The sequence below is a fragment of the Bos grunniens genome, chromosome 14 (genome assembly GCF_055505025.1).
Source record: "Bos grunniens cultivar Pamir isolate PY7600 chromosome 14, Bosgru_T2T1.0, whole genome shotgun sequence".
In the NCBI taxonomy this organism is placed as follows: Eukaryota; Metazoa; Chordata; class Mammalia; order Artiodactyla; family Bovidae; genus Bos; species Bos grunniens.
In genome coordinates this window covers 40,332,527-40,352,646 of record NC_141178.1, presented here as the reverse complement: position 1 = coordinate 40,352,646, position 20,120 = coordinate 40,332,527, and the positions used below count along the sequence as shown (strand labels likewise).

General features: G+C 41.3%; 1 protein-coding gene and 1 long non-coding RNA gene across 3 annotated transcripts in view; one reads left to right on the top strand and one right to left on the bottom strand.

Annotated features, from left to right (window-relative positions):
* IL7 (interleukin 7) overlaps window positions 1-17,876 on the bottom strand; it is a 60,447-nt gene extending 42,571 nt beyond the window's left edge. For both annotated transcript variants that reach the window (XM_086335419.1, XM_086335421.1), the window contains exons 1-2: window positions 17,575-17,876; window positions 11,166-11,299 (exon numbers count right to left, since the gene is read on the bottom strand). In XM_086335419.1, coding sequence (XP_086191545.1) covers window positions 11,166-11,299; window positions 17,575-17,584 — 144 coding nt within the window. In that variant the 5' untranslated portion in view covers window positions 17,585-17,876. The remainder of the gene's footprint in view (window positions 1-11,165; window positions 11,300-17,574) is intronic.
* LOC147359312 (uncharacterized) lies at window positions 16,711-19,708 on the top strand. The gene is made up of 2 exons (XR_015140244.1): window positions 16,711-17,167; window positions 17,875-19,708. It is a non-coding gene; the product is annotated as an uncharacterized LOC147359312 (long non-coding RNA).
* Window positions 19,709-20,120: the final 412 nt, after the last annotated feature.

The window sequence follows — 20,120 nt, the reverse complement described above, 5'->3', positions numbered from 1 at the left end:
AAAGGCATTACTAAAAAAGAAAGAGTAAATAAGTTGAACTTCATCAAGATAAACTTTTGTGCTATAAAAGACACCATAAAGAAAGGACAATAAATGCAAAGAATGGGAGAAAATATTTGCAAATTGCACATCTGATAACATCTAGTGTCCAGAATATATTTTAAAAACTCTCACAGCCAAACAAAACACAACCCAATTAAAAGTGAGCAAAACATTTGAAAAAAATTTCTTCAAAGAAGATACACAAATGGCCAAGAAGCATGGTCAATACTGAAAAGATGCTTGACGTCATTAGTCATCAGTGAAATATAGATCAAAGGAACAACGACATACCACTTCACAACGACCAGGACGACTATAGTAAAAAAGTCAGCACGGAGAACTGGAATCCTCAAATACTGCTGATGTGAGTATAAAATGGTGCAGCCACTTGGGAAATAGTTTGTCATTTCTTCAAAAAGTTAAACACAGAGTTAACCATATGACCCAGAAATTCCATTTGTAGGTATATATCAAAGAGTATTCCACAAAAACTTGTATAACCAAGATTTGAAGAAACGTTACTCATAATAACCAAACAGTGGAAAAAGTATCCATTCAACCGATGAATGGATAAACAGAAATACAGTATATCCATTCAACAGATTATTAATCTATAAGAAAAATGAAGTACTGATTCATGCTATAATATGGGCTAAGCTTGAAAACATTACACTAAGTGAAGTCCAGTACAAAAGGCTCCATATTGTATGATTCCATTTGTATGACTCATGGAGAAAAGGCAGATCCATAGAAACAGAAAGTAAATTAGTAGCTACCAGAATCTAGTGATGAGGAATGGAAAGCTATTGCTAATGGTTTTATCATTCTTTGAGGTGATGAAATGTTCTGGAAGTAAATAATGGTGAGGATTGCACAACTTGTGACTATACTTAAAGTGACTAAATTGTACACTTTAACAGTACTTTGTATTTTATCTCAGTGCAAAATAAAAACATAAATGATGAATACATGTAAAAAAAAACAAAACAATGTCACAAGCAATCAAAGAAATGTAAATCAAAACAAGTTGTTTTTCTATTGCCTTGCTAGATATTATAAAAAATAAAAATACTCAATGCTGACAAAAATGATGACCTCATATATTCCTGTAAGAACTGTACATTTGTGCGCCCTTTCTGGAAAAGAATTAGGTAATGTGTATTACCTAATATATGCCCGAAGGGCGGCGGCCAAGAGGAATTACCCCACATCTGAGGTCAGGGGCAGCAGTGAGAGTGCCCGGCTGCGACGGCGCAGGAACGGCCGAGAGGAGCTACCCAAGTCCGGGGCCAGGGGCGGAGGCCGAGAGGAGCTACCCCACGCCTGAGGAGCGGTGGCTGCGCAGGCCCAGGAGGGCCTAGAGGAGCTATCCCACGTTGAAGGTCAGGAAGGGCAGCGGTGAGGAGAGACCCCTCGTCCAAGATAAGGAGCTGCGGCTGCGCTTTGCTGGAGCAGCCGTGAAGAGATATCCCACGCCCAAGGTAAGAGAAACCCAAGTAAGACGGTAGGTGTTGCAAGAGGGCATCAGAGGGCAGACACACTGAAACCATACTCACAGGAAACAGTCAATATAATCACACTAGGACCACAGCCTTGTCTAACTCAATGAAACTAAGCCATGCCCGAGGGGCAACCCAAGACGGGTGGGTGATGGTGGAGAGATCTGACAGAATGTGGTCCACTGGAGAAGGGAATGGCAAACCACTTCAGTATTCTTGCCTTGAGAACCCCATGAACAGTATGAAAAGGCAAAATGATAGGATACTAAAAGAGAAACTCCCCAGGTCAGTAGGTGCCCAATATGCTACTGGAGATCAGTGGAGAAATAACTCCAGAAAGAATGAAGGGATGGAGCCAAAGCAAAAACAATGCCCAGCTGTGAATGTGGCTGGTGATAGAAGCAAGGTCCGATGCTGTAAAGAGCATTATTGCATAGGAACCTGGAATGTCAGGTCCATGAATCAAGGCAAATTGGAAGTGGTCAAACAATAGATGGCAAGAGTGAATGTCGACATTCTAAGAATCAGTGAACTAAAATGGACTGGAATGGGTGAATTTAACTCAGATTACCATTATATCTACTACTGTGGGCAGGAATCCCTCAGAAGAAATGGAGTAGCCATCATGGTCAACAAAAGAGTCTGAAATGCAGTACTTGGATGCAATCTCAAAAACGACAGAATGATCTCTGTTCATTTCCAAGGCAAACCATTCCATATCACAGTAATCCAAGTCTGTGCCCCAACCAGTAACACTGAAGTTGAACGGTTCTATGAAGACCTACAAGACCTTTTAGAACTAACACCCAAAAAAAGATGTCCTTTTCATTATAGGGGACTGGAATGCAAAAGTAGGAAGTCAAGAAACACCTGGAGTAAAAGGCAAGTTTGGCCTTGGAATACGGAATGAAGCAGGGCAAAGACTAATGGAGTTTTGCCAAGAAAATGCACTGGTCATAGCAAACACCCTCTTCCAACAACACAAGAGAAGACTCTACACATGGACATCACCAGATGGTCAACACCGAAATCAGATTGATTATATTCTTTGCAGCCAAAGATAGAGAAGCTCTATACAGTCAGCAAAAACAAGACCAGGAGCTGACTGTGGCTCAGATCATGAACTCCTTATTGCCAAATTCAGACTTAAATTGAAGAAAGTAGGGAAAACCACTAGACCATTCAGGATGACCTAAATCAAATCCCTTATGATTATACAGTGGAAGTGAGAAATAGATTTAAGGGCCTAGATCTGATAGATAGAGTGCCTGATGAACTATGGAATGAGGTTTGTGACATTGTACAGGAGACAGGAATCAAGACCATCCCTATGGAAAAGAAATGCAAAGAAGCAAAATTGCTGTCTGGGGAGGCCTTACAAATAGCTGTGAAAAGAAGAGAAGCAAAAAGCAAAGGAGAAAAGGAGAGATATAAACATCTGAATGCAGAGTTCCAAAGAATAGCAAGAAGAGATAAGAAAGCCTTCCTCAGCGATCAATGCGAAGAAATAGAGGAAAACAACAGAATGGGAAAGACTAGAGATCTCTTCAAAAAAATTAGAGATACCAAGGGAACATTTCAGGCAAAGATGGGCTCAATAAAGGACAGAGATGGTATGGACCTAACAGAAGCAGAAGATATTAAGAAGAGGTGGCAAGAAATACATAGAAGAACCGTACAAAAAAGATCTTCACAACCCAGATAATCACTATGGTGTGATCACTGACCTAGAGCCAGACATCCTGGAGTGTGAAGTCAAGTGGGCCTTAGAAAGCATCACTACGAACAAAGCTAGTGGAGGTGATGGAATTCCAGTTGTGCTATTTCAAATCCTGAAAGATGATGCTGTGAAAGTGCTGCACTCAATATGCCAGCAGATTTGGAAAACTCAGCAGTGGCCACAGGGCTGGAAAAGGACAGTTTTCATTCCAATCCCAAAGAAAGGCAATGCCAAAGAATGCTCAAACTACCGCACAATTGCACTCATCTCACATGCTAGTAAAGTAATGCTCAAAATTCTCCAAGCCAGGCTTCAGCAATACGTGAACTGTGAACTTCCTGATGTTCAAGCTGGTTTTAGAAAAGGCAGAGGAACCAGAGATCAAATTTCCAACATCAGCTGGATCATGGAAAAAGCAAGAGAGTTCCAGAAAAACATCTATTTCTGCTTTATTGACTGTGCCAAAGCCTTTGACTGTGTGGATCACAAGAAACTGTGGAAAATTCTTCAAGAGATGGGAATACCAGACCACCTGACCTGCCTCTTGAGAAATCTGTATGCAGGTCAGGAAGCAACAGTTAGAACTGGACATGGAACAACAGACTGGTTCCAAATAGGAAAAGGAATACATCAAGGCTGTATATTGTCACCCTGCTTATTTAACTTATATGCAGAGTACATCATGAGAAACGCTGGACTGGAAGAAACACAAGCTGGAATCAAGATTGCTGGGAGAAATATCAATAACCTTAGATATGCAGATGACACCACCCTTATGGCAGAAAGTGAAGAGGAACTCAAAAGCCTCTTGATGAAAGTGAAAGTGGAGAGTGAAAAAGTTGGCTTAAAGCTCAACATTCAGAAAACGAAGATCATGGCATGCGGTTCCATCACTTCATGGGAAATAGATGGGGAAACAGTGGAAACAGTGTCAGACTTAATTTTCTGGGCTCCAAAATCACTGCAGATGGTGACTGCAGCCATGAAATTAAAAGACGCTTACTCCTTGGAAGGAAAGTTGTGACCAACCTAGATAGCATATTGAAAAGCAGAGACATTACTTTGCCAATAAAGGTCCATCTAGTCAAGGCTATGGTTTTTCCTGTGGTCATGTATGGATGTGAGAGTTGGACTGTGAAGAAGGCTGAGCGCCGAAGAACTGATGCTTTTGAACTGTGGTGTTGGAGAAGACTCTTGAGAGTCCCTTGGACTGCAAGGAGATCCAACCAGTCCATTCTGAAGGAGATCAGCCCTGGGATTTCTTTGGAAGGAATGATGCTAAAGCTGAAACTCCAGTACTTGGCCACTTCATGCGAAGATTTGATTCATTGGAAAAGACTCTGATGCTGGGAAGGATTGGGGGCAGGAGGAGAAGGGGACGCCAGAGGATGAGATGGCTGGATGGCATCACTTACTCGATGGACATGAGTCTGAGTGAACTCTGGGAGTTGGTGATGGAGAGGGAGGCCTGGTGTGCTGCAATTCATGGGGTCGCAAAGAGTCGGACACGACTGAGCAACTGAACTGAACTTAACTGAATATATATTAAGAAGCTTAAAGTGCTGATTCTATTTAACTTAGACATCCTAGTTTTAGAAATCTAAATCCTTACTTAGTAGACCATATAGAAAAAGGACCTTTATTATTTATTATGAATTTTCCATTCCTTCTGAGCTAAGTAGAAAAATGAGTCTCGCCCTTACCCTGAACCTTATATGGATTCTGTGTCATGGCTTCCATCATTTGTACTTTCTTACTTCCACAACTCAGTTCTACTTTATTGATGTGCTCTGGATGATTTTAACATCCAGATGTATTCAAAATGTCTGTCCAGCTCCCCTTCACCTTTCCCTACAATACAACCAGATCAGTTACCCTCTTATTGTCCTGACACCCTTCTTTCATTATGTTATTACCATAACATTCTATCATGTGTTTCCCCTACCCCTGGCCCCACCAAAAAAAAAAAAAAACAGGCTATTGCCTGCTTTGCCTCATCATAATGAGGACTTTTTCTGGAACTAGACTGTTTGGATTTGAATTCCAGCTTTGCCACTTGCCAGCTATGTGGTTCAGGTCTCACTTTCCTCATTACATGGAATTATCTAATTATTATATTAGAATTATATAATTATTACATGGAAAGTGGTCAGAGCAGTGCTGGCACATAGTAAACCCTGAATTTGTGTTATTATTATTATTATAACTAACAGAGGATAAGACGATTGGGTGGCATCACCAACTCGATGAACATGAGTTTGAACAGGCTCCGGGAGTTGGTGATGGGCAGGGAAGCCTGGCATGCTGCAGTCCATGGGGTCACAAAGAGTTGGACACGACTGAACAACTGAACTGAATTGATTATTATTATTATCATGTCATAGAGATATTATGAAGCTCAAATAATGTGTATGAAACCGCTTTGTAATGCACTACTCATTACTTTCTATTACAGTAACATGTGTTTACTTTAATGTCATAAATTATACAAGAACAAGGACTATCTTATTTTCTAATGACTTACGTTGTACACAGTAAATTCTCAAAAGTTGCATTGAAATTAAATGTTATTTTATGACCAAATCACTGTTGACTTTTGGTTATGTCTAAATAACATCACATCAGGATAACTCACAATCTTGTTATATATACACTTGTGTCTTCCACTATGTTAGAGGTCTTTTCAAAGTAGAGTCTACAATGGAGAATCCACGGCAAGCGTGGAAGGAAAAGCTTTAGGAATTCTATCTACAGTTTTTCTTTATCTTTTGTAAATTTTTATTGTTTGGAATATATCATTACTAACATGTATGCAATTACTATGCAAATGCTATAACAGGTAAGTAAATGTATACTGGAAGTGCAGGCTTAAGACAGTTTTACTAAACGGTGTACACTCTAAAAGGTCTGGAGATCAGCACATTAACCCGCAGTATGGTTTCTCTCCTGGTGTCAAGCTGATCTATTGAAGTTTTCCTAGCACACAGTTTATATTTCTTTGTTTCCAAATCTGACTCACAACCAGTTTGTTTAAAATGAGAGTATGGCAGCCACTCCTTTTCAAGCTGCAACTTGCATTCTTCACACCAAGACTTAACCATCACCAAATGTAAAGTCCTTAAAAGACAGGTCTGTATCTGGTCTATTTTTGCATCTATCCCCACACCCCCACCTCCTCACCACACAACAGGGTTTTCACAACTGGCACATAACAGGCTCCACATAAATGTTGGCTGAATGCATATAATGACACAGTGATTGCTACTGGAAGGCAGGAGAGTGTGCTGGTGAACAGCAGAAGCTCAGATCCTGGCTCCGCCACGTAACAGGGTGACCCTGAGCCTCAGAATTTTCCTTTGGGAAATGAAGGTGATTAAGTAAAGGGACTCTCCTGGGGTGTCCAGTGGTTAAGAATGACCCGCCAATGCAGGGGACACGGGTTCGATCACTCTGACCCAGGAAATTCCACTAAGTCCCTGCACCGCAGTTATTGAAACCCCCATGCCCTAGAACCTGTGCTCAGCAACGAGAGAAGCCACTGTAATGAGAAGCCCTTGCACTGTGACTAAAGAGCAGCCCTTGCTCATTGCAACTGGAGAAAGCCTACAGGCAGCAATGAAGACCCAGCACAACCAAAAATTAAAATGAATAAATAAATAATGTTTTTAAAAGTTAGTAAAGAGTAAAATCCATTTCTTGACTCAAAATATTAATTTGGTAGCATAATTTAATGCAGAAAACGCCCTCAATTCATGAAATGAAAAAGTGGGCAATTACCATGTAGTGTGCATTTTTTGTCAGCAGTTCTATATGTTGAAGTGGTACAGCATGCAGTTATATAGCATCTTGAGTTTCCTGTATCCCCCCAAGAGGTAAGACACTGATTTCCCAAGGAGCTGTGCCCCTTCAGTATGAGTATGCAGAGAAAGAGTGAGGGGAAGGAAGGGAAAGATTAGACAATTATTTCCATCTTATGAACGTGTGAGAGAGTTTGCTTTGTCATTTGGGGTTTCAAGTACTGCTTACTGTTAAATCAACATATCCTATTACATTAATATGGCTCTTAAACTGTAAAAAAATTATTTTGGTCAATGAATCATTTGTCTATGTTGAAAATCCTAAAGAATAGCAACAATACCAATACCACCTCCTGGAACTAAAAGCAGTTCTAGCAAGATTTGAGGATACAAGGTTATATATGAAAGTCAATTGCTCTCCTATATACCTGCAATGAATAATTGGAACTTGAAATTCAAAACACAACACTATTTACAAAACTACCCAAAATACAATATCCTGTGCTTAAGTATAGTTCTAACAAAATATGAACAAGATTGGTATGAGGAAAAGCACAAAACTCTGATAAAAGAAATAATAAATAGAAGGATATTCCATGACCATGGATAGTAAGATTCAATACAGTTAGGACGTCAGGTAGGATGTGAGTTCTGATACCTCACCAATGAAGATATGCAGACGGCAATAGTCTGTGAAGGATGTTCAACATCATATGACATTAGGGAGCTGCTAATTAAAAGGACAGTGAAGTACAATGAAACATCTATTAGAATGGCTAGAATTTAAAACACTGACAACAGCAAATGTGGCAAGGATGTAAGGCAACAGGAGCTCTCATTCATTGCTGTTGAGAATGCAAAATGGTACAGTCACTTTGGAAGACAGCATGGCAGTTTAATACAAAGCTAAACATAGTCTTACCATATGATCCAGCAATCATTCTCCTAGGAATTTATCCAAATGAGTTGAAAATGTATGTCCACACAAAACCCTGCACACGAATGTTTGCAGAAGCTTTAAGCTCGATAAAGGACAGAAATGGTATGGACCTAACAGAAGCACAAGATATTAAGAAGAGATGGCAAGAATACACAGAAGAACTGTACAAAAAAGATCTTCACAACCCAGATAATCATGATGGTGTGATCACTGACCTAGAGCCAGACAACCTGGAATGTGAAGTCAAGTGGGCCTTAGAAAGCATCACTACGAACAAAGCTAGTGGAGGTGATGGAATTCCAGTTGCGCTATTTCAAATCCTGAAAGATGATGCTGTGAAAGTGCTGCACTCAATATGCCAGCAAATTTGGAAAACTCAGCAGTGGCCACAGGGCTGGAAAAGGACAGTTTTCATTCCAATCCCAAAGAAAGGCAATGCCAAAGAATGCTCAAACTACCGCACAATTGCACTCATCTCACATGCTAGTAAAGTAATGCTCAAAATTCTCCAAGCCAGGCTTCAGCAATACGTGAACTGTGAACTTCCTGATGTTCAAGCTGGTTTTAGAAAAGGCAGAGGAACCAGAGATCAAATTTCCAACATCAGCTGGATCATGGAAAAAGCAAGAGAGTTCCAGAAAAACATCTATTTCTGCTTTATTGACTAAGCCAAAGCCTTTGACTGTGTGGATCACAATAAACTGTGGAAAATTCTGAAGGAGATGGGAATACCAAACCACCCGATCTGCCTCTTGAGAAATGTGTATGCAGGTCAGGAAGCAACAGTTAGAACTGGACATGGAACAACAGACTGGTTCCAAATAGGAAAAGGAGTCCGTCAAGGCTGTATATTGTCACCCTGCTTATTTAATTTATATGCAGAGTACATTATGAGAAACGCTGAATTGGAAGAAACACAAGCTGGAATCCAGATTGCCGGGAGAAATATCAATAACCTCAGATATGCAGATGACACCACCCTTATGGCAGAAAGTGAAGAGGAACTAAAAAGCCTCTTGATGAAAGTGAAAGTGGAGAGTGAAAAGGTTGGCTTAAAGCTCAACATTCAGAAAACGAAGATTATGGCATCTGGTCCCATCACTTCATGGGAAATAGATGGGGAAACAGTGGAAACAGTGTCAGACTTGATTTTTCTGGGCTCCAAAATCACTGCAGATGGTGACTGCAGCCATAAAATTAAAAGATGCTTACTCCTTGGAAGGAAAGTTATGATCAACCTAGATAGCATATTCAAAAGCAGAGACATTACTTTGCCAACAAAGGTCTGTCTAGTCAAGGCTATGGTTTTTCCTGTGGTCATGTATGTATGGATGTGAGAGTTGGACTGTGAAGAAGGCTGAGCGCCGAAGAATTGATGCTTTTGAACTGTGGTGTTGGAGAAGACTCTTGAGAGTCCCTTGGACTGCAAGGAGATCCAACCAGTCCATTCTGAAGGAGATCAGCCCTGGGATTTCTTTGGAAGGAATGATGCTAAAACTGAAACTCCAGTACTTTGGCCACCTCATGCGAAGAGTTGACTCATTGGAAAAGACTCTGATGCTGGGAGGGACTGGGGGCAGGAGGAGAAGGGGACGCCAGAGGATGAGATGGCTGGATGGCATCACTGACTCAGTGGACGTGAGTCTGAGTGAACTCTGGGAGTTGGTGATGGAGAGGGAGGCCTGGTGTGCTGCAATTCATGGGGTCGCAAAGAGTCGGACACGACTGAGCGACTGAACTGAACTGAACTGGTTCATAATTGTCAAAATTAGAAGCAATAAAGACATATGCTTCAATCAGTGAATGGAGAAACAAACTGTAGTACATCCATTCGATGGAATTTTATTCAACAATAAAATGAAATGAGCTATCAAGCCACAAAAAGGCAGGGAAGAACCTTAAATACACATTGCTAAATCAAAGAATCCAGTCTAAAAAAGCTACAAACTGCATGATTCTAACTATATGACATTTTTAGAGGCTAACCACAGAGACCGTAAACAGATCTGTGGTTGCCATGGGTTAAGAGGAGGGAGGGAAGTATGAATCAGTGGAGCACAGGGAATTTTTAAGGATGGTGAAACTATTTGCATGATACTGTCAGGGTGGATACAGGACATTATCCATTTGTCAAAAACCATATAACTGTGCAACAGGAGAAACAAACACTAATGTCAACTATGGGATTTAGTTAATAACAATGTATCAATATTGGTTCATTGATTGTAACTAATGTACCACACAAATGCAAGATGTTAAATACAGGGGATATTGTACAGAGGGAGGGTGGGTGTGTGGGAATTCTCTACATTCTCCTCAACTTTTCTGTAAACCTAAAACTACCCTAAAGAATAATAGCTGTTATCAAAAAATGTCCAAAGTAAGTAAAAAATACCACAGCAAATTATATATATATATAAAATACTTAAGTATATGCCAATACACACATTCAGATAAAATAAAATAACTATACATCTCTTTCTCTTCTTGATAATTTTTCGATTTTAGTTCCCTGACCAGGGATCAAACACATTCCCCTGTAGTGGAAGCATGGAGTCTTACCACTGGACTTCCAGGGAAATCCCTTCACGATAAATTTTAAACTATATATTCTGTTATTTTCCTTCTTCGAAAACAATGCTTTTATATGGACTGTCAATCATGTCCGACTCTTTGCAACCCCATGGACTGTAGACTATCAGGCTCCTCTGTCCATGGGATTTTCCAGGCAAGAGTACCGGAGTGGGTTACCATTTCCTTCTCCAGGGGATCTTCCTGACCCATGTATCGAACCTGGGTCTCCAGCATTGCAGGCAGATGTTTTACCGTCTGAGCTACCAGGGAAGCCACAGTGTAATGCTTTTATATGGACTGTCAATGGAAGATGAGGAGATGCAGAGAGTTATGCTAAATTATGTTCAGAAAAATTTTGGTAGTGAAGGGAACTAGGATTGATGAGTCTGGAGTCTAGGAAAGAATTCTTTTTAAAGGATATAATGATGACAACTCTAAAAAAAAAATACTGTTAGCCCCCATTCACTTTTATTCTTTAGTTATTTCACTGTCTTTCAAAGAATATAAGTAAATACTAAAATATAAAACTGCATACCAACAGTACATATAAAATTTTGCCAATGAGTTAAAATGCGAGGAAAATGAACACATACCAAGTCATCGATGTTGACCATTAGAACATTCTGATATGCTCCACCGTCTTTACCACTAATATCACAATCAGATGATGCTACTGGCAACAGAACAAGGATCAGGGGAGGAATTCCAAAGATATACCTAAAAGAAACTGAATTCAACAGTAAGTAAGAATCAGCCAAATGTTTTAAGTCATATTATATCATCTGATGGCAGTGTTTCAATTGGCCTGACCACTAATTTCTAAGAATTTTTAAAATGTATCTTGCTTCTGCAGAGTGTAGGGAAAAACTCCGAAGTTCATTATTATGTAACACCCAAAGTAAGACAATATTTTAGAGTCTAGGTTTCTTTCATTTGAATTCAGATATAACTCTTTGGGATAGTGCAGAACAGGTGTGATGACAGCAAAGTCTCTTTGCTCCATTGACAGAAAAACAGGTAAACTATAGGTTAAAAATGAGAAATTCTTGAAAGTTTATGATCTATGGCACGTGACTGTATATTTATATAAAACTTGGTGGCTGATCAAGTGTCCAGCTGTTTCCTGGAGGCAACATCGCAGGAAGTTTATCTCCACAGTACGGCACTATGATCATATTCTTTCTTTTTAATAATGGACCTTAGAAGGCTTACCTTTCCTAGAACTGGTACAAAGTTGACATTTATATTATAAGACCCCTTATCTTTTCAGTATCTTCTATTTCTAAATGCCCAGAGACTCACATTCTCTTCAAACACAGCCCTGTTTAGCTTCTTGACATGTTAGGAAAACAATAAATAAATTCATACCCTGTTAACTAATTATTTATATCTGTTTTTAAATGTCTTCTTATTTAGGGGCATTTTTTAATCAAAATGGATGAAATTATAAATGACATCATTTTTGGCAATAGTAATACACTGATAGAAAGCTAGGGATTCCCTGAGGGATTAAAATCTGGTTTTATGGGGACTTATTTTATTTCTTCACAAGCTTGCCAGAGTGTCTTGTTTGAATCTTTCTGTAAACTATTGAGTGTTGATGACAATGTATTTCCTGTGACTTTCACCAGTGAACTTTAACTATTCTCATTGAGTGCAAGACATTTCACATGTATGCCTACTCCTGATTAAGATTACAAACAATGCTGCTTGGAACCCAAGGAACTAAAGACTGTCAAATATATCATAAACTTCCCGATAACATTATAATCTGTTACATCATTATCTGTCATACAAAAGTGAGTAACTCTCCCCATTAAATTATGTGCTGTTAGTGACCCATATATTTACAATACAGTATGTAGACTGGATAGCAGATAGAGGAACAAACATGAATCTCACATCAAATCTTCATACTGACATTTAACAAGGTAAGAAAAACAAAATGAGAGGCAGGATCTACTCAAAGCTCTGACACTAAGTTTCTGTACGCATGATGAGCAAGAATTCACTTAGGAGATTAATGATGCTGCTGCTGCTACTGCTAAGTCGCTTCAGTCATGTCCGACTCTGTGCGACCCCATAGACAGCAGTCCACCAGGCTCCCCCATCCCTGGGATTTTCCAGGCAAGAGTACTGGAGTGGGTTGCCACTGCCTTCTCCAGATGATGATGCTAGTTGCCTTTAACTGAGTACCTGTCATGTACCAAGCACTGTTCAGTGCCTTATACTTACTGTCTCTAAAGATCCAAAGGGTCCTACCAGGTAGTTAATCTTTTTGTTAAACATAAATAGTAGGTGCCAGGTCTGGATTCTAACCTGAGCCAATTGCTTCACCAGGATTTGATCCTAAATGCCCATAATCTTTCTAAAAAATAATCTTATTTATTTATTTATTTTTGGTTGTGCTGGGTTTTCCTTGTTGTGTGGGCTTTTCTCTAGTTGCGAAGCACGGGTTTCTCATCACCATGACATCTCTTGTTGAAGAGCACCAGCTCTAGGGCACACAGGCTTTAGGAGTTGTGGTCCCCAGGCTCTGGAGCACAGCTTCAATAGTTGTGGTGTATGGGCTTAGTTGCCCTGGGACACGTGGGATCTTCCCAGATCAGGAATTAAACTCATGTCTCCTGCATCAGTAGGTGGATTCTTTACCACTGAGCCACCAGGGAAGCCTACCCATAATCTTTTAATAATATGTCATCGTTTTTATCTAAATGAAAACTACCTCCAGGTTCTATTATCTATCTCCACCTCTCTTTCTTCTACTATTGTCTCTCTCACCTGAAGATTCTCAAACAATGATCAATTGCTAATTATTTAGTATCCTAACTTTGTAATTAGGTTTGTATAGATAGTGCAGAGCCAAACTTTTTCTTTTCTCTGTCATCTTAAAGGTGTCTGGCAGGGATACTTCAGGAGGAATAGAGGATAAGGAAAGTTTATACACCATATAGCTTGAAATGAACTTTAAAGGAATAATAACAAAATAATTAAACATTAGAATGAAAAGGAGACATTTTTACTATTGTACATAAATGTTATTTCAAAGGTCCACATTTTACACTTCGATTTAGGAGGCAGTTTTATTTTTTCTGAGCACTACTTATTGTGCCCTCTTCATTCCAAATTTCAGTAATGAGTGCTCCCAAAATTCACGTTGATCCACTTGGTCATTGGATGGTATTTGATCAATGCTTTCAAATGATGACTTAGTGGGGAATTAAGTCTTTTTTGTGCAATTCTAAAACAATATTTGCCTTATCTAGAGTGTCTTTGGTTGCCACTATTGTTAAATGGGCTTCCCTGGTGGCTCAGAGGTTAAAGTGTCTGCTCGCAATGTGAGAGACCTGGGTTCAATCCCTGGGTTGGGAAGATCCCTTGGAGAAGGAAATGGCAACCCACTCCAGTAGTCTTGCCTGGAGAATCCCATGGATGGAGGAGCTGGTGGGCTACAGTCCACGGGGTCACAGAGAGTCGGACATGACTGAGTGACTTAACTTGTTAAATAGGTCAGCCCTGGGCTTCCCTGGTGGCTTGGCAGTAAAGAATCTGCAATGCAAGAGACATGGGTTCAATTTCTGGGTTGGGAAGATCCCCTGGAGAAGAAAAAGTCAACTCATTCCATTATGCTTGCCTGGGAAATCCCATGGACAGAGGAGCCTGGCAAGCTACAGTTCTCGGGGCCACAAAAGAGTTAGACGTGACTTAGGAATTAAATCACCACCAGCAGCTCAGCTCCAGATAGCCTTGGGCAACACAAATTACAGAGGGAGACTTGGAGGCTTTGTCTTGGTGTGGAAATGGGTTAAGAGACCACTTAAAGGACAGAGCATCTCAAAATCTTCACTTCCCTAATTTGTACAATGAAAACCTCAGACTAACTGATCCCTTGATATCCCTTTCAACTCGTAAGCACCTTAATTCTAAGAATCTACCTAGCCATCCAAATACAGTAACTCTTTAAACCTGAAATCCCCTGATGGACAATGTTGCAAATACATTCCAGTGCTTCAAACCCAGGTCTCAGAGGTTCCTAGATTTCTCATTAATGACTTGCCTTCAACTGAAGTCTTTTCTCCATACCACATAGAGAGTAACATATTAATATTGCCTAGTTTGAGCCTGCTTTTGACATTGTTGTCACAATAGGAAAGGACTCTGCTTTATTTTTAGATTATGCATAGAATACCAACCCTATCCCCCCCCCACCTTGACTTTTCCCTTAGGTTACAAAAAAAGATAAACCGTAAAGAATAATGCAAGGCAAGCTTGGGCTTGTGGAATTTTCTTTAGATTTCCTGAAGGGATTGAAACTGGAGAATTTGTTTTCAGTAGGGAATTTGGTTAAACCAGAATGATGGCTGTCTAAAAAAGTCTTGTTGGTTTTTATATTAAGCCAAATAATACATTCAATCCTCAGATGCTTGTTATGGGGTCAAAGTGAACATAAACAAATTAGTTTCTACAATCCTTCAAATCCAATCTTTCATTACTGTTTAAGACCAATCAGTATGTATTGACTGTCTACTGTACACATTACATAGACCTATTTTCATGAAAGACATTATCTGAATATATAAGATTTGGCTTTAGTATGAGCAATTGGCATAAACGAGTGAATAAATAAAAAGTTAATAAACAGTAGGAAATAATCATATATGAAAACCACCTTTTAAAGGTTCTAAAATCAATTTTATGTTCACACAAAGCATTCTAATATTTGCCACAAACATATTGATTGGATTATAAATTCTATCCATAAGTCCTATGATAAACAGCAGATAAAGACATTTCTGAAGCCATCCTATAATACTATATACAGTATTTCATTTAATCCCATAACCATTTCTTGAGGTAAGTACTATCAATTACTAAACATTTTGGCAGATGGAGAATCTGGGGCCCAAATTTTTCCCCGGATAAAACGAGTTTTGTAAGAGTCAGGATTCAAATCCAAGATTGTCAGGTTGAAAAGTCTAGAAACTAAGCTTTCAGCCACTGAGCTACACTGCTTCCTGTAAAAATAACTGCGTGTGTGTCCTCAAGGGAAATGTGCAAAAACCCCATCTTTCTCCACATGAAACTCACTGTGGTGCTTCCTTGGCCAAGCTCTGAAACATTGCACCACATACTCCTATTTAAGGGGAAAAAGACATTGACTGTTTGGTTTTATTACATTAGGTTATGTGTCACAGGTGCAGCCAGAAAAAAAAAAAAAAAAAATCTCACATCACAGAGAAACCAACACGTAACGTGGTCCTACAAAGTAACCTCCTCCATTTTTTGTCTAAGGTATTTCAGCATTGTTATGATGCCCTGTGTAATTCTCTTTAAACTTGTTCAGGCTTTCTAATCTTCCTCAGTTCTCCATTTGTACCACTATTCCATTTTTGGGTCCTCAAATAATTAAATTATCAAAACTAGAGAGCACAATCATCAAGGACCACATAGGAGGTCCTCAACTACTTCAGCTTCCAAAAGAAGTGTCAAAGTGAAAGGACAAAAAGTAATGAAACCTCTAATGAAATCTATTGGAACAAACTGCAGATAGCCACTCAGAGTAATTATTATTAGGAGTTTAGAATTCTAATATTTTGGTTGCTGATAACTTATGCTACATGATTAGTGTAGATATTCAGGAAATAGAGTAATGGACACCTTAGCTTCCTCCTTGTCAGTAATGGACACCTTAGCTTCCTCCTCTTGCTTTACCTCTCCTGTCTAGATCAGAGGTGATGGGAGGATAAGAGCTGGGAGCCATCCAGAAAGAAGCAATTGCAGAAGCTCGGTGGGCATTGTAAGGAAAACAGGAATATACCTAATTTCTAATTCTATATTAAACTTCTAGAGGAGGCCCATTAAGAATTCTCTATACTCTAAACCCTACTCCGTTATTTTGTTACTGATCAGGTACTTCTGGACTATGTCACTTTTTGATGCTTGAATACCTGTGAGTGGGCAAAAAGCTCTTCTAATCTAAAGGTGGAGCCAGGAAAGGCATCAAACAGGACAACAACCTCCTGTCTATTCTGGCCCCCTCCCCATTCGTCTCCTTTTGATAGAGGAAGTATTTACTGTAAAACAGCAGAATTTTCCTCAGGCGATCCCTCCCTAAGCACGTTTCCCTTCCCCCCAATCCCCCCAGCACACCTTTTTTGTTTTGTTTTTCCCCCTAGTCAACTTTTGGACTCTATACTAGCCGTATGGCTGCTAACGCCATCGCTTCAACTCTGTCCTTGCCCATTTAAAATTCGTATTCCACACAAGTAAAATCTACTCGGTCTCAGCAAGGGTCTAAAATGTAGAATTATGCCTGTTAATTCTGCCTCCGTCAAGGAGCACCCATTTAGAACAAACAAAACAAAACCCAAAGTGTCCCTTCTCAGTGCCAGCCCGGAGCACTTGGTTTCCCAGCAAAAGACACCGGGTACAGCCCCAGTCGGAAACTCCCAGCCTCAGTAAGTGGGTGAAAACGGGGTTTTCCGGAGACCTGTCCCTTTGGGGTTTAAAAGCGTGTCCCGTGGGAGCTTCGCTTTCACTTCTCTAAGGATTTGGAGCTGCAAGAGCCCACATCCTCGCAGATCCCGGGGCGCCGGTGAGTACCTCGGCGCGACCAGGAGCCCGGGGTGGGTGGGTTGGGCGCTCGGTTGACAGCGGGCGGCGCTGGCTCCGGGAGAAGGACGGAGCGCGTTGTTACCCCGGGACCTGGGCGCAGGCTGCCACCGCTGAACGGCGCGGAGGCTGCAGCGCCGGGTCTCGGGGACAGAGGGCCGGCGTCGGGGACCGAGGCTCCCACGCAGCTTGCCAGGTGCAAGTGGCAATGGGCCAGGGTACTCGGGCGCGGTCGCCGGCTGCCCCGGGGCAGAGCCCGAGCTCTCCGCAGGTCCAAAGTGCAAGGCCAGGCTGTTCCCGGACGCGCCTGAGCGCGGGGCCCCGCAGCGCGTCCGAGTCCCCGGGAGTGCCGGGCGCGCGAATTTCTGCGCCCGAGAGAGGAGCGCTTACCATGGAACATGGTCTGCGGGAGCGGGCGTGGTCATGATGACCGCAACTGCAGCAGGAGCACGCTCTCACCGCCCATAGTCACTCCCAGGACCCTGGTCTTCCGCGGAGTTACCGGGAGTCCGTGCCGGGTAGGGCCGTCTCTGTCGCTGGTTCCTCCTACCCACGCCGAGCCTGCTGTTTCATCCATCCCAAGGGGGGCGGCACACACCAGGGCCCGGCTCTGCGCTTTGCCTTTCCCATAACTTCCGTAGGATCAGCCGGCAGTGTACTTTCAGTTTCTACTTTGCGCTTGGTCTGCAGGTTCGATCTCCAAGTTAATCACTGGGGCGCCTTCACAGCACCCCCCCGCCTCCCTTCTCCTGGTCACCTGCGTCCTCCCCGAGCGCTTCCTGTGCGCCTGGACCAAGACCAGAGGAGCGCGCGGATTTCCAAAGCACCGCAGGAGGAATGAGTTGGTCTTCTGATTCCGGGCGATTTGAGGCAAAAGACTTCCCCAATGACCTCTAGCCGCCTTGGCAAAATTAGGCGACTAGGATCTAAAAGCATCGGTTGCTAATGAGTCCACAGAAGCCGTAAATGTGAGGGGCGAGAGCTGGGCTATTGCAAGCGGGAACCAGGGAGGAGGCGTAGCAGCTCTTGCCGCGGATGTGGTGGTGGACGATGCCAAGTCCTCTTGTTTAAAAAAAAAAAAGGAAGTAAAGAATGATGAATGATTAAGAGGGCCACGGGCCACTCCCTCGGCCTCTCTAACCTCTCTTGGTCTCTTTCCTCTCTGTCTTTTGTACATGCACCTGCTCAGGTGAGATCTCAAAGGAAAATAAAGCGGTGGGTCAGTCTCCTCTGGTAAGAGCTATCTTTGGACCTAGAAATTAAAGCCCAAATTAGGTGGAGAAAGTGGAGACCGATAATAGCTCCTAACAATGTCTCCCTTGTGCGTTTGTCTGAATTGGCTAATAAATCAAATTATCCATTGTGACTGTGTGTTTACAGAAGCTTATTAGATAAAGATAAGTTTATAAGATAAACAAAAGTTTATCTTTTTTTTTTTTCTAGACCTGAATTATTTAGATATTTTCTGTCTTGTTCGGTTTCTGATATTCTGCAGAAACCCTGCTTAAATGAAGGTGGGTGATGTAAAGAAATAACAGTGATAATAATATTATGGCTATCATTTACCTAGCATTTGTTCTGTACTAGTATTGTGCTAATCCTTTTATATATGTCATCTCAGGCAAAATTTCCTCTGTGGTAGATAATTTTGTGGGAACTAAGACTTCCTTAAGTATATGCCCGAATTCACTCCCCTGGTTAGTAACAAATGTGGAACACAAACCTACTGTAAATCAGCTCTAGAGTCCACACTTGGGATCCTTGGGTTAGAAGTCCTGTGAACAATGCAGAAATTGATGCCAGGACAGAAACAGAGTCACATGTAGTGTGGGTATGGCTTTGTTCCAGTGTGGGGACCTCAGGACAAATTTCTGGAATTTGTGAGTTCTCAGTTGAGACCCAAGCAGGTCAATTAACTTGACGATGTGAGCATTTCAGATTCTTTGATAGTGTGAACAAAGAAAAAAGGAAAAGAAAGCAGAGAGAAAAAGAAAAAAAAATGAAACAGAGGGTGAAGCAGTGTTGCTTAAGGCTGAAACCTGGATTTCTATTCCTCTTTTAGCCTCATTTCTCACATCCAGTTCATAGGCAAGTCCTGTCAGCAATACCTCTAAAATAAATCCCAAATCTATTCTGTGAATTGCCTAAGGTTAACCATTAAAACCCTGCTGTCTAGGGACCTTCCAGTTTCTACTCTTGCCCACAACCTCTTCATTCTCTTCATAGCAGCAGGATATTGATTTACATTTGCCATTTTCTGTGACCACCCCCTGACCACTTCCCGCTGTACATGGGGCTTTCATGGCCCTGAGTGATCTGGGCTTCTGCTGCCCTCCCTGGCTCTCTGGTACCCATGACTTTTTTCCTCCCTGTGTCCAGCCAAGCTGACTTCCACTTAGATGAGCATCTAGGACTTCCCTGGTGGTCCATTGGTTAAGACTCCTCCCTTCCAATACAGGGGTCGTGGGTTCGATCCCTGGTCTGGGAACCGAGATTCCATATATCATGTGAAAAGAAAAAGAAAGTGTCTAGCACACAGCCATGCAGAAAGTGAAAGAATGAGAGAGGACAATTGAGTGAGAGGCATGAATGAGAACATGTGTGGAAGAGACAGTTTGTGAAGACAGGAGGAAAATAGGAGGAAAGGGGAAGAGAACAAGGGAAATGAACAAGAACAGGACGCAGAATGTGGTGGGGGTTGGGGGGATGTCAAGTATTTCCATCTGACTGGAACTTAGGGTGGAGGTGGGGAGTGGAGAAACAGGAGGCTGGAGTGAAAAGTAAAAATGAATTTTGTAATTAAACACGACTATGTTGGTTATTGATTTATTTAAAATCCCTGACAGCAGAATTGAGGTATGTAACTGCATATAGCCTGTAGTTTTTATTTTTTTAACTTTTCAGGGACAGATAAAAGAGCATCCATCAATAACTTG